The 15,630-nt window shown below is 34.2% G+C and overlaps 1 protein-coding gene across 11 annotated transcripts in view; it reads left to right on the top strand.

Moving 5' to 3' along the window:
• The window catches only part of pcgf5b (polycomb group ring finger 5b), a 41,239-nt gene extending 26,066 nt beyond the window's left edge, over positions 1-15,173 (top strand). For 3 of the 11 annotated variants that reach the window (XR_012387696.1, XR_012387698.1, XR_012387695.1), the window contains 2 exons: positions 1,357-1,456; positions 14,559-15,173. Coding sequence is in view for 4 of the 11 variants with exons in the window: in NM_001045235.1 (NP_001038700.1) it covers positions 1,357-1,404 (48 nt within the window). In the remaining 7 variants the exon portion in view is untranslated. 11 annotated transcript variants of the gene reach the window in all.
• Positions 15,174-15,630: the final 457 nt, after the last annotated feature.

Below are 15,630 nucleotides of genomic sequence, written 5' to 3'. Positions count from 1 at the left end.
AGTCTTACCCATTTCTTGCATTTGCATATGCTTTCCTGAAAAAAATGTAGAACTGAAACCTTTTCGGTTTGTTTTGGCAATTATGTTTTGTTTAGTTTTGTTGTGAATTCATGGTAAACTTTGTGGGGGAAATAATTGGAAATGGCATTTAGAAGATTATTGAAATAGTGGATGTTTTTTAAACTACCTAAATATGAAAAATACAATAAATAACACAGTTTTATAAAGCTATCAAATTGTCTTGCTTCAATTAATAGCTGAAGCTTTTATCACGGTATGCGGTATTATCAGGATATTGATCCAAGCTGCAAAAAAGTTACTTTTAAAATGTATAATATCAAAAAAATACTAGGTGTATTATTTTATTGTAAATACAGTACATTCAACATACAGTAAATACGTCTGGGGTCACGAACCCTGTTCCTGGAGAGCTACCTTCCTGCAGAATTCATTCCCAACCCTGATCAAACACACCTGAACCAATTAATAGTACCTAAAGTAGCACTTAATAATTACAAACAGATGTGTTTGGTCAGGGTTGCAACTAAAATCTGCAGGAAAGTGGCTCTCCAGAAACTGGGTTGGTGACCCCTGATATACGTTATTGTACTGTATATATATATTTAGAGTAAACAAGTGTTTCTAGCTAATTCAATTGCAAAACTACAATAGCACAATAGATGATGCTTTACAATAAGTCATAGTCAATGGATTTAAAACAACAGTGAGAATCTGAGATTGATTACAGTTACTTACTGTAAATATTTAAAAAAAAGAAAACCACTGAATTGAATTCTTTATTAACTCCAAATAATAAAGGATTATGACTTGTAATTACGACTTTGAATTCAACTCACCGGCATTTGACCCTGTTATAAACAGCTAAAAGTGCAATATAAATGTTCCTAAAAAGCACTCTAAAAGTTTAAAAAATAAATAATGGTAACTCTTTAGTTTAAGTAACAACACCATTTACTACTGACTTATTACCTTCCTATTATTAAGATATTAACGGTTTGTTAGCATTTATAAAGTATTATCTTATTTTACATCCCTAATCCTACCTAATACCAAAACTCAACTACTATAACTATTCATAAGCAGCTAATTACTATTAATTGAGCTAAAAGTCTTTGTCAATGGTTTATTTTATAGTGTATAATTCACGCTATTAACATGTGTCCTAAATAATTACTCACTGTATTTTGAGATGTCCATAATATCTATTGTGAATGTTTATTATGACAATATATGGAATTATTGAATATCAGAATATGTCTGATAGAGCACATGCAGTCTTAAAGAAAACCATCAGTTTGACATATTTTACTATTCTGCTATTATGTTTTTCTCCAGGTCTACCCAATGGTACTTGAATATCGACCACGCATTGACTTTGGCTAGGTTGAAATATCCTGCACAAGTTTCAGCCTATCAACAGACAGCAAATTGAATGGCAAGTCCTGTTCTGAAGATGTACTCTATCTGTCTTTTCTCTTCAATTTCATTAGCTCTCTTTATTGAGGTGATCTTTAATGTGACCAACAACATGACCATGTCACAAGAATTTGTGATTTTTATCTCTTGTCTTGTGCTTCATTTACCAAAGTGACACATAGTCATATTAAGGACCTTTAGCAATTATGGTGGTAGCTTCCTTGAGTTTTCCATCATGTGAGAAATCTCACATGATGGAAAACGTTATAGTGCCTTTTTCCATAAATCATCTTATGAAGAGCTGAGCTTAAAAATATATTTTATACTTTTAGGTCCCTTTAAGTCTGAGGTGATTGGGAATCTCAAATTCTTAGTTTTTAGTTTGATGATTTTCATCATGCCCATTTAAAGGAACACTGCACTTTTTTTTAATAAGCTTATTTTACATTACAACTCCCGTAAAGTTACATTTGAGTTTTACTATTTTTTAAATTGTCCTAAATAATTCTCCTAGCTTGACTCTTCTGTAGTTATATCATAAACTAAATCCAATAGAAAATGAAAAGCTACAATTGTCTGGCCGATATGAGCCGAACTATTCTGACATGATAATCAAGGAACTTTGCTGCCATTCCATGATGAAAATGGTAAAGCTGCTCTGTAAAAATATCCTGGTTACCTTAAATTTTGAAGCTGAATCAAATTAACCGTATAATTCCATTAAACTTATATTGTGTAAACTGTCTTAAACAGCTTGTGTAACTAATACAATTAAGTTAGAACATGAATTAATTAGTTTAATAAGTTACAATAAATTAAAAACATATGCGGACATGACTAATTGCTTATATACATTTTACAGAGTGGCAAACTCTTTAACTCTAGTGAAGTTAAAAATCTATTTTTAAAAAATAAATAAATAAATAATGTGGAGTGTTCCTTTAAGTTTAAATTGCTGTAAAACTTACAGTATTACTGGCAATTTTGCTTGCCAGTAATACTGTAAAATTTACAAGTGCTCTGTAAATTAACAACTACAACTGGACTGTAAAACCACAGCCCAGTCATAACTGTTAAATCACAGTGTGCTTGTAATTTTTGCCAGTAATTCTGTAAAAATTGCCAATAATACTGTAAAATTTCACAGTAAAAAATACACTGTAAATTAATAATTACAATTGTGTTGTAAAATTAATCAAAGCACAATTTTAAGTGTTAATTTACAGTGCGCTTGTAAATTTTACAGCATTACTGGCAACCAAAATTGTCAGTTATACTGTAAATTTTACAGCAGTTTTTTTTTTACTGTGTTTTTATTGGAAGACATACTTCCATGATCACACAAATACGTTTTGGTTATTTGGTGACATCTCTGCAGATGTGCCTCATTAATTAATTCGTTAATTGTAAATAAAGCAGACGTTAACTTGGCTAAATACAGCAAGTAGATGTTTACTAATGCCATCATACTTCCCTGCCATCCTAATAGGTTATATGCACAGCTAGTGTTTTTTTCCCATACCGATAAACTTCCGGTGAATGGTTATTGTGACTTTTCAATTTTATATGGTTTCTTTTACAGAATCAATATTGTAATGTAATTAAAATACAATAGACTTAAGCATTCATTTAGTTGTTCAAGCGTAAAATGAAATGAAAATCCTTTTGCAAGCACGCACTGTCAGGATCAGCAAGCTCGCGCAGAAGCACCATTTAAAATACTGGAAGACATGGCACAGGAAACCTTAATTTAATGCAGTACTTCTTTTACAATCTGAGACCCACTCTATATCATATATCAATCAGGCAGTTGAGATTGTGGATTTTTAAGAAAACAGACCCTGATTTTGTAACTGCATACAGTTCACCGGAAGCGCTTGACCCAGGTTTCTGCAAAATTAAAAGGCCTTCTGCATATACCCTATTGAGAAGAAGTCAAGATTTACCATAATTGTGTCTTTTTTGTTTATGCTGGGCAGGTAGTGAGTTAAAAAAAAAAAAAAAAAAAAAAAAACTACTCACAATTTGTAAATCCCTGGCTTGCCTGTTTCATGTCAGAATAATTCTCAAAACAAGTACTCCAAAGAAAGGAATGCCAACACAAAGGAAGTACTAATCGTTTACTCTAATAAAAAGAATTAAGGGATTTGCTAGACCTCATACACAGGAATTATTACAGTATATTAGTCTGTTCATATTACACCAAAGACCACATGGGATTCTGTGGCTAAAAACTGTTTGCTTTGACTTACAACAAACTATACTCACAGAAAGAGGCCATGTGGAAAAGATGAAGCTAGAATTTCGGTGCGTGAAGCAAAGCTACCTAATCTGTCAAACAGAATTCAAAGAAGCTTTTTATTTTCGCGTCAGTGACACATTTATGATTTTTGTTTTTAAATGTCCATGAAAAATGACTTCTGACAGAATTAAGACAAAAACCATAAAGGAAATCAAGGTATATTAATCAATATTATCTTGCAATTGCTTTCACATTCAAAATCGTGATTTTACGTTTAAATTATTAAGTTGAAGTTGAATAATGTGTTTAGAATAGACCTCTGAATGTTGTTGTGCTGCAATGATCAGGATGTATTTTTGTAAGAAGCCCTTGTAGATATTTTATCTTTTGAAAAATCGAAATGTATCTTTTATGTTAAACGAACATCAAATGCTGCTTAGAATATTCTATTTTTCAATGTAAAGCCCCTGATTCCCATAGAGACTAGAAATGTAAATAACATTATTGTATTGTGTGTCTTCATTCAGAAGAAAAGTGGAAAATACACTCATGACTATTGATAATACAAGTCTTCATGTTGCATTTTTTAATTATATAATTGCAGTGTCACACTATTTACAACTGATAAAGGGAGTTATTATAGTATATTGCATGCATTACAATTGGTTCGCAATGCTCCCTCATTCCTAAAAATGCCTTTTGTGTGTGTGTTGTGTGTTTGTGTGTGTAGCTGTGGGTGCGGCATGTAGCACTGCCTCATATTTTCTCTGTGACTTCATCTAAGGTTCATCTGCCAAGGACAGGATTTATCCCCAGCCAAAATCCATTGACTTTTCAAATGATTCAGCTTTCATTGCTTTTGATGAATAGCAGTGTCTGCCAAAAGTTTTTTTTTTTTTTTTTTTTAGGGGGGATAAGGCTATCTTATTCACTTACTCACTCAGATTATCTTTTAAAGGAGACCTATTATGCAAAAATCCCTTTTATTAAAGTGTTTAAACGCAGCTGTGTGGCAACAGTTTGTGAATATATGCAGCTTCTAATGGTAAACATTAATAATTGTATTTTTTATAATCACACTTCATAACCAGTCAGCAGAAACACTTAGATTGACATTCTCTCTTTGTACATGTCATCAAGTCTTGTTTTTGAGTCTGCCACTATGGTGACAAATAGACGTTTGTAGCTCCGCCCTTTTCTGAAAAGAGGGCTGGGAACACAATCTCATTTGAATTTAAAGGGACAGTCACCAAAAAGGCACAATTAGGATTAAAGCTTAAAAAGGTCAGTCAGGATGTCATAACTGAGGGGGCATTTTAATGCCATTGGGGGCACTAGAACTGGTGACTGATTTTGGCAACCCAGGCTCATTCTGAAAACGTAGTCCTGTGGACGTTTCTGGAGACTGCGAAATATTTCCCAGGAAGTACATTATTTTTGCAGTTTTTGTTTTCACGAATCTGCGAGAGGCCGCTGTGTGCACTTTTTCATGTTTCAAATGTACCTTGCGAGTGCCGTTCACACCCGTGCTGTTCTCGTGTAAACCCACCAGAGGCCGCTGTCGACCTACCGTCTGTCTGAATGACTGAACAATTGACTGGACGACTGGCCAATCGACTGACCCACCCTCCTCCCCTGAACACAACAAATTTTACCGACTGGTTGCAGCGGGTAAGCCCTCCACACGGAGGTACGCAGTCGTCTGGTAAGCGTAAAAAGGAACAGCGTCATACCGCCCCGCAGTGTTCGCTTAAAAAAATAAATTAAGCCATACATACCTCCGGCTACATAATTCGTGGTCTCCAGAAATGTCCACGGGACTACGTTTTCAGAATGAGCCTGTGTTGGAATCTGGTCCCTCTTGTTTATTTCATTTAGGTTATATATTCACTGATTTATTAGTTTGCATTACTGCCTAAGTTACTGACTTAGGGCAGTATTATATTTTTTTATGGTAATAATAATATGCACAGTTTCGCTATTACTGATTTTATCATTGAAGGTTAGGCAACGTACATAAACGCAGACGGATCATGGCTTCCATGCAAAAAGTGCTTTTATTCTCCTTTCCGTTATCTTTCAAATACTATCAATGTTTAAAGTTTTAAGTAAAGATGTCAAACTATGCCCACACACGAAGCTAACCCCCGGTTAGACATCCTATAACTGGTAAGTATAGTGAAATTCATTACCGAACCAAAGTGTTAGGAAAAAGTGAAATGTTACAATCTAATGTCATTTTAAAAATAGTATCTAAATGTGTTACTTAGTTACATTTAAGGCATTAGCGTAGCCAGACAAACAGAGTCTGTCTATCTCAAAATAAATAAATAAATAAATAAATAAATAAATAAATTCTATTGAAAATTGATTCAATTTTGGCATGGATAACATGCTACTCAGACTATATAACTTTTATTATTATTTTAAAGGTAAAAATAGTGATTTATGTTAGGCTATCATGAGTGAGTTTTTTTTTTTTTTTTCGTGAAATTGTTCAGTTGGCATTTGTAAAAACGTCACCAAAAGCCATAGGTTATTAGGCCTACCCGTCATTTTATTTATTTATTAAGCCTATTTTAATAACTTGTTTGGTTACATTTTTATTTTGAGTGCCCTGAGCTTACAAGTCAAAATAAAATCGATATGCTAAATGTACTTAAAATGCTGTTAAAATAGGCCTACAGTATATTTTTTTCTGATGTTTAATTTTACATAGGCAAATAGCAGTATAGCCTAAATAATTTTTTTTCTAAAGATTATTATTCTGCCTACCTGCAGCACATGGGAGAAGTTGATCCGCGGGAAATCCACTTACTCATAAACTATATACGTATTTCATTAGGTCAATCATCGTAAGTCTCCTAACTTGAGACTGCTGCTGCATACTAGAATGTTTCTTTTCACAACTGTAAAAGTGCGCTTAGTGATTTGAAAAGGAAAGCAAACATTCAAAAAGGTTGTCTGTTTTGTGAATTGTATAGCTTATAATAACATTAATAATAATGAATATAATAAAATATAATATTAATTATAGTGACTACTGAGTGTCCAACTAAACATTTTTATTAGGTTACTCTGATATAAATCCTGAACTAAAAATCCCATGACTGTTAGTTGTGTCTCTTCTAAAATGAACATAATGGCAAATTTCTTAGTTTTTTCTCTTTAGAGCTTAAGAGAGTTGTATTCAAAGAATTAGTTGTGAGTTCAAAGTTTGCACATTTTAGAGGCTACATACACTCTCAGAAATAAATACACAAGAGCTGTCACTGGGGTGTTACCTTTTTTTTTGGATGCACCCTGGCCTGACGCGGGGACCAAATCTCTGGACTATTACTTTCATTTCACAATTTTCAGAATTCAATTGCTTTTCATATTCTAAAATATCTAAATTTGTGTTCTGAAGGTTGGAATGATGGGAGTGTTAGTAATTAATGACATAAAAAAAAAATCATATTTGCGTGAACTAATCCTTTCTGAAAACCGAGTTGGCACTAATTCTTTCTGAGAAGGCAATGCCCCTTTCACCCCCCTTGACTTAAAAATTCACATACTCGGCGGACATCCAAGACATTTTACATCCTGTAAAAAGGGGCATAATAGGTCCCCTTTAAAGTTGAAGAGTAAATATATGCAAGTGTCCATCAGCATTAAATATGTTTTGCTATTTTCATTATCTCAAAAATAGGAAGGTCCCACATCTTTGCATTCTAGGAGTTTTTGCTAACAGATGCCTCACTGCTGACATGCACACTGCGCTCATTAAAGTAGATTTATCTCACTTTCTTCAACAGGTTGCTCAAAACAGATCTGGTTTTCCACTCTGCACTAAAGCCAGCAGTCAGTTTTTCCAAAGCTTTCTCTTCTGTCTAGGAAAGTGCTTGTCTCTTGTGTTGGTGCCAAATGCATTCTCCATCTGCACAATAGAGCATCATTGGAATCTTCTGCTCTTTAAACGATCTTTCTACTGATTTCCATAAAGAAGACCAGGGGTTAAACTGGGAATACTGAAGGATTCAATTTGTGTTGATGGTGGTGCCCTAAGCACAATATCCCCCTCCACACACACACACGCACTATAATATGCAAGATCAGTTAAAATATCAGACAAAATGTTACAGTTAAAACTAGTATAGGATACACTGTATACACTGTATAAAAAGGCACATAACTATTAAAAAAAAGTCAGATGTTAATGTGACTAAACCTTTTCCCTTTAGGTAAGTTAGGATTATCAAATTTGTTTATGTTATGCTTAATAGCAGAATAATGAGATATTTTTTGGGAAATTGTTATAACTTTTCTTGAAAGTCAAGTTTACATACAACAAGATTATTATGCCTCTAAAAAAGCTCAGATGATGGTGTCAAGGTCTTGGAAGTTTCTGATTGGCTAATTGACAAGATTTTAACTAATTGGAGGCACAAATGTATAGTATTTAAGGAAAACCTCAAACACACTGCTTCCTTGTGTGACAACATGGCAAAATCAACAAGCCAGACTCAACAACAACAGCAAAAAAAGCCAGATTACAATTTGCTAAATTACACTGGGAAAAGAATAATTTTTGGAGACAAGTACGATAGAACTAAGATTGAACTGTTTGACCATAATGACCAGTGTTACATTTGGAGGACAAAGGGGAAAGCTTACAAGCCTAGGAACACCCTCCCAACTGTAAAGTATGGGGGCGGCAGCATAATATTGTGGGGCTGTTTTACTGCAGGAGGGACTGGTCCACTTCACAGCATAGATGGCATCATGAAGAAAGAACATTATGTAGAAATACTGAAGCAACATCTCAAGACATTAGCCAGGAAATTAAATCTTGGCCATGAATGGGTCTTTCTAACAGATCATGACCCTAAGCATACTGCCAAATTAGTTAAATGTGCTTTAAGGACAACAGAATGAATGTTTTGGATTGGCCATCACAAAGCCCTGAGCTTAATTGCTATAGAAAATTTGTGGGTAGAGTTGAAAAAGCTTGTGCGAGCAAGACAGCCTACAAATATGACTCAGTTAAACCAATTCTGCCCGGAGGAATGAGCCAAACTTTCTTCAAACTATGGTGAGAAGCTTGTGGAAGGATACTCAAAACATTTTACCAAAGTTATATAGTTTAAAAGCAAAAACAAAAAACAAAAAAAAAAAAAAAAAAAACAAAAAAAAAAGAAATCTCTAAGTTTTGACTGTCTAGAATAAAAAAAAAATCTCAAAAAAGTTCTCTCATTATTCTGGCTTTTAGCAAATGTTAATCATTTACGTAATCCTAACGGACCTAAAATAGTAAACGTTTAGTATAATTTACCATCAGACATTTTTTAAAAATTATTCTGTGCCTTTTTAAGAGTGTGTGTACAACTTCCGGTTTCAACTGCATACAAAAATAAACAGTTAAAGACACAACTATAAGCCCAATTATATACAATTACTAATTATAATTGCTACTTAAAGTGCAACTTAAATTTAAACCTTGCTATTTGTTTAAGTATAGGCAAGTTATTTATATTAATTATAATATTATTTCTTAAATCTGCTGACTGTTATACATGTTTATGATGCACTGATAATAATTTCTTTAATATTCATAACACTATGTTTTTATAATATAACTAAAATAATAAACCAAACACTTACACTATTGCAGAGATCTTTGAGGGCTGCAGTTTCCAGTCTTTTTGTTCATTCTTTCATTCATTTATTTGAACTGAAATGAATGTGTTGAATTGCTCAAATCTAATTTAACTGCCTGCCTACCTACACGCCAACTCTGCACCATATACTCTTGAGCAAACAGTTTGGCATTTCATTTTGGCCTAATTAGTGTCTATTTGTTCAGCTGTCTGCTTTTATATGTCTGTGCTGGCTCCCCTGATGTTTAACCAAACATTTGTGCCACACTTTTAACTGAGGCTCTTTTCAGTGTTTGACTGTATTAAATCAACTTTTGAGAACACATTTTCATGGTGAACTGGTCTGAATAACATCACATACAGAGCCAAAGATACTGCACAGCAATAGTGTAGTCAATTAGTCTCTGGTTCATTATGACTCTTCTTTTCTGATTTCATTAGCAACAAATCCTATCACACACACACACACACACACACACACACACACACACACACACACACACACACACACACACACACACACACACACACACACACACACATATATATATATATATATATATATATATATATATATATATATATATATATATAACTAAGAAGATGCTGACCATCCAGGAATATAAAGAAAGTAAAATCTAAGAAATCTAACTGGCACAATTACATTTTGGACAATTTAAAATGTTACATAACTAGTGACACAAGTCAATAAAAGGGTTTGCGGAATTATTAATCTGCTTAAAGTTGTGAGATGTTTCAACTATAGCTTCATATGACCTAAAGGGTGATTTACCCCAAATTCTGAAAATCGTATTATCTTATACCTAATCTCGTGTTTTTACAAACCCTTAGCTTTTTGGGTAACACTTTACTTGAAAGGAGTGTTCATAAGACTCATGAAACAATTGTAATCATGACATGGCAATTGCCATGATGAAGATTTTATGCATGCTTATGACAGCTGTCCCTTTATTAATCAGGCGGTCACCACAGCAGAATAAACTGCCAATTTATCCAGCATATGTTTTAAGCAGTGGATGCCCTTTCAGCCCCAACCCAACGCAACCCAACCAGGAAACCCTTACAAACTCTTTCACACACATACTGATGGACAATTTAGCTTATTCAATTCACCTGTATTACATGTCTTTGGACTTGTGGGTGAACATGCAAACTCCATACAGAACTGCCAACTGACTCAGCCGGGGCTCGAATCAGTGACCTTCTTGCTGTAAGGCGATCATACTACCCACTGTGCCACCGTGACACCCTTCAATCACTTATGTCTTTTTAAATGCAAATGTCATTTTTTTTTTTTTTTTAGATGTCTTTGTTGTGATGTCTTGGCAATAAAGACAATATGAATTGTGATACATCTGTCATAAAAATGACTGTCATGAGGGTATTATAATTATCATGAATATTAACAGTAATATTTTTCCCAAAATCAACTACAGTGGGAGGAATTTATCGTGTCAAGAAATGTCATTGAATATTAATGACACTATTATAAAATTTTGACTGTAATGGCACTAATGAGAAATATTAATGACAAATTAATTTTGTTCCACTAAAAAAAGTGATCAGAAAAAATTACGTGACACAATTATAATGTCCTCATGACCAGTGTTGACAAACTTTGTTGCTAGATTTATCAACTTTTTATACTACCCTAGCAACTTTTTTTTTCTAAAAGCACCTAGCAACAACTTTAGCAATTTTTAACATTCATTTTGCTACTTTTAGCAAATTTTGAAAAGTGACTCAAAAGAGCAGTGACTGCAAGCCTCACTCAGTAGAGTAAATTGCTAGCTCAGATTGTTTTTCATAACTGTTAATTTACTGATATTTGTTAATGTAAAATTGTTGGTAATTTAGGTAGCAATAAATTTCAATAGTGCTATAATTGTTGTCACTTTCACAAATGTGTTCATTTGTGTTCATCTTAGCATGATCACAAGTGGTCAGACAAGACTGTCTCAGTTGCATCTCTTGTGATCACTTGTGGATTGGAGATCTCTGATATTGACATGTCATTTGCCACATCAGAAAATACAATGAAGCACCAGAATGCTTCAAAATGTCTTAAATAGAATGTATTTGCAAGTGAACAATGATAGATGGAGAGTAGGGTAGTCATGAAAGAAGGTTCTGTGAAAATGAAAGAATACCGTGACAAAGACCTCCATTCTTGCATTCTTGTTGCACTTTCAGCTGCTTTCACTGTGAGAGATGAGAACAAGCCAAGACACCAGACACACACACACAGACACGCATACAAACTCACATACACAGACAGACACACACACATTGGTGCTCGTGGTTTATGAAGACTCTCCATAAGTGTAATGTATTTTTACTATAAAAATACTTATAATAGGGCCTTTTCTGTCTCTTCCTCTAAACTCGATTCTCTAGGAAATATTTGGAAGTTTTTGGTAGTTTTAACTCTGTTATGTAGGATTTTTAAGCATCAGAGATGCGGGGACAAAAGACATGTCCTCATAATACACCAATGTTGTAATACCTAGGTCAAACACATGTCATTATACAAATTTCTGTCCTTGCAAACCACCCAAACTAATACACACACACACACACACACACACACACACACACACACACACACACAAACACACACACAAACACACACTGAAACTGCTGCTATATTGACCAGACAATATCTTTTGTCCATAAAACCTAAACCCACCCATGAGCAGGGTTGGGAAATATACTTTGAAATGTATTTTAAAATAAAATACAAAATACCTTCATTTTAGGTGTATTAATATAAACTACCAAATACAGCAGCCACAAATGTACCAAAATAGCAAACTGTTTTTTGTATTTCAAAAATACTACTACTTTTACTACCAAGCATGATATATTTTATTTGCAAATCTTCCATCAATTAGACATATTCGATCAATACTTTCCCCATTAAACTGACGTAGTGCAGTAAACAATGTTTTATAGCAATATGGCCTGTAAAATTGCCATCATCTCTTTACAATGATTATTCAACCTCTTAATATTTTTAAGTCTACAAAGTTAAAATGCAAAGAAATAAACAGTAATTTAAAGTCATGCTGCATTGTCATTACATATACACAACCACAATTTATATCATTATAAAGATAATCGTATTCATTTAAACACTAAATAAGGACTTTTTCCTCAATACTAGGGTCTGAATGCAGACTCAGTGCAGCAGGTCTCTGACCTGTCTATTTTAACCAGCCCTGAAGGTAATCTGAAGGATTTAGGCGAACACAGCAGCATGGCGATGTGTCTAAATGTGAACGAACTCCTGATAAAAGATAACGTCCGCCATTCTCCAATTCTCGTACTGCTTTCCCCACAAAAATGCTTGCAGCACACACAACTTTGCTGTATCGGCCCTGACAGGATTGCAAGGAAAAACATGCAACAAACCCCATGGATCATGGAAACTAACACAAACGACCCTTCATGAATGAATAAATACTGCGTGCCGTGGGTTCGCGGACGCGTCTCACCCAGTCGTCAACGTAGGATTTCACAGCTGAGCTTGGCTCTGGCAGCCAGGTCTGCTTTGTCTTCGGAAAGCACGTGCTTATGAATATTTAAGAAGCCGGCTCTTCTCATAGGATAAGAAAACTCCGCTATAAATAATAATGAGAAAGCAACGCGTCATCTTTGCACTTGCAGTTCCACCGATTTTGATCCCGCCCCAAAAATCATTTTAAACCCGGAAGCTGAAATTAGCTGACAAAAGCTCAAAATTTACCAGTTTTTCCCACAATTAAAGCTGACAGGTGCTAACATTGTCCTGACTGACGCTCAACACACACAAACCTGTTAAAATCTCAAAAAAAGTACTTGAGGGTTTCGTGAACCTTTAACTATACAGTGGACCTACTGATCAACTACTGGCATTTAAAACAGCCAATAAAGTATTGTAGGAACCGCAACTGTAGTACTTTTATGTTGCTCCAACTTAAGTTTTTATGTTGTTTGTTTTAATGACATATGTGGCATCACCAATCCACCAAAAACTACTATTTTCTGTACAGTATACTCTTTCTCCTGAGATTTTTTCAATTCTTCTTTAAATGGAAGAGTCAATAACATACAAAGCACCAACGAGAGGGTAATTGTAATGTAATTGATGTAGATTTCTTACAAAGTGCGAATGACATGATCTAGTGTGTTGTCTACTATCATCTTTATGGTGTTTGTGATTTCAGGAGGCGCGGCTTTGGTTGGCAGGAGAGGGACTGTGTTTTCAAAGCTATTATGCTAACAGTTAACAGTTATGCTTACAGCATCACCTATTGCACTTTTAAAAGATAGAATTATTTTATTTATTATTATTTATTTAGTGCTTATTAGTACTTACAGTGTCAAAATATGAGGATTAACTATCCCTTTTGGGGACAATATAAGCTAAACCAGACCCACACACTCACACCCAAGAAGTGCAATGTGTAAAATGTGCCTTTATGTACCTGCAATGATGACAAACACATCTAAAAATAAAATGGCAGTATGGCTGAAAATGTTTTTTTTTAATGGTTTGTGTAGTTACATTATTGTTTTCCTCATTTGTAGTCATATTGGATCAGTTAAATGAGTAAATTGGATAAATAACTCTTTGCAGATATTTAATTTGTGATGCAAACAATGCAGTGTTAAAACAGAGGAGGCCAGGTAAACATTATGGATTAGAACAGTATGAGCCCTTAAGAATGGAATGTGGCCTGAGAATAGTAAACTACATTCCAAACAGGGTAAAACCATGTCCCAAGGCCACTTTGAGGTGAGAATATTCACGGCCACTATATTGAAGTGTCATCAAAGACTATAGAATACACAAGACATGGCATTCCTATAGTTTTGAATGGGGAAAAGTGTAACAGTCCATATAGCAAATGAAGCCCCACCTACTAGTACAAGAGCCAATCATCGATCGCCCAGGGAAGAAGCTCGGACCAGATGTGTGCTTTTAGGACAGTTTGGTGGTCAGCAAACACACTGGAATCTCAGATGCTTCAAAGCCATAAAAATATATCCAAATAAAACTTGACATCTGTGCTTTTAAATGAACCAAATGCACTTGAAAACAAAAGTTTTTTGATTTTGTAATCTGAATGAAACGAACGCAAGGTGCAGTCTGTCCTGTCTAATGTACATCATATTACAGCAACTACTCAACCACCCACAAACTTGCAAACAAAGAGTCGCTGTTATTTCTGCAGGAGATTCGCCATCAAGACCAAGTTGTGGATTACTTCAGAAGAGCAGCACGATCAGACAAGCATTACCCAGAGGATGATAATGTGCAGAATGGCCATAAATGAGATTTATGAGAAATATTAGATTTAATTTTAATGATTTCAAATGTGTAATGTAAGCTGGGCAAACAATCTTGGAGAATTTGATGTTTCCCTATCAAGACAGAATGCCTGAACATACTGCCCCAGAGGTGCTTCAAAGATGGCAGCAGAGTGAAATGATTTGCCCTAAAAGGTCTTTTGTGTCATCAAGTATAAGATTTAAGGATAAAAATTATGTATTTGACTCTTGATTATCTGCAGATTAATTAGTAATGCAAGTCAGGCAAAGTGAAAAACAGCCCCTTCGGAAAATCTGGGTCATAATTTAATTGCGTAACAATTCTCACGTTAACTGTTAATGGGCACTTATAAAGTATAGCCTTATTTTACGTCCCTAATCCTACCCAATATCTAAACCCAATTACTACCAAACTACCAATAAGCAGTTAATTAGTAGTTGATTTAGTTTATTTACACTGTAAAAAATATGTAAAAAAAAAAAAAAAAGGGTTTTAAAACAGAAAAAAAAGAATGATTAAAAGAATTTAAAGAATGAATAAAAAAAGCTTAAGTACAAATAATTGCTGTTGTCATAAAACACTGTAAATATAACGATAAACTATTACATAGTTTAAAAAAAATTCTTATGATATGTAGGTTAAACTCCAAACCATTATATATCTAATTTTTTATGTTTTTATTTATTATTCTTATTATTTTTTATAAATGACACATTTACTCACCATTTAACAACCAAAAACAAGGTTAGTGTCATGTAAGGACGCCTGCACATCAAAGTTGAGGATCAAACAGCAGTTTATTAAGAGAATCGTCTTGCAATTAAAAATTTAAACAGGAACAAACAGGTCCATACAAATAATCTCAAGCGTAAGAGCGGCAAACAAAGTATCAAAGTAAAGCAAAGCAAAGCAAAGTAAAGTAAAGGGGTAAAAACGTACTGGATAAGTTGGCGGTTCATTCCGCTGTGGCGACC

This window comes from Danio rerio, chromosome 12 (assembly GCF_049306965.1).
Source record: "Danio rerio strain Tuebingen ecotype United States chromosome 12, GRCz12tu, whole genome shotgun sequence".
NCBI lineage: Eukaryota > Metazoa > Chordata > Actinopteri > Cypriniformes > Danionidae > Danio > Danio rerio.
This window is presented reverse-complemented; position numbering and strand designations above follow the sequence as displayed.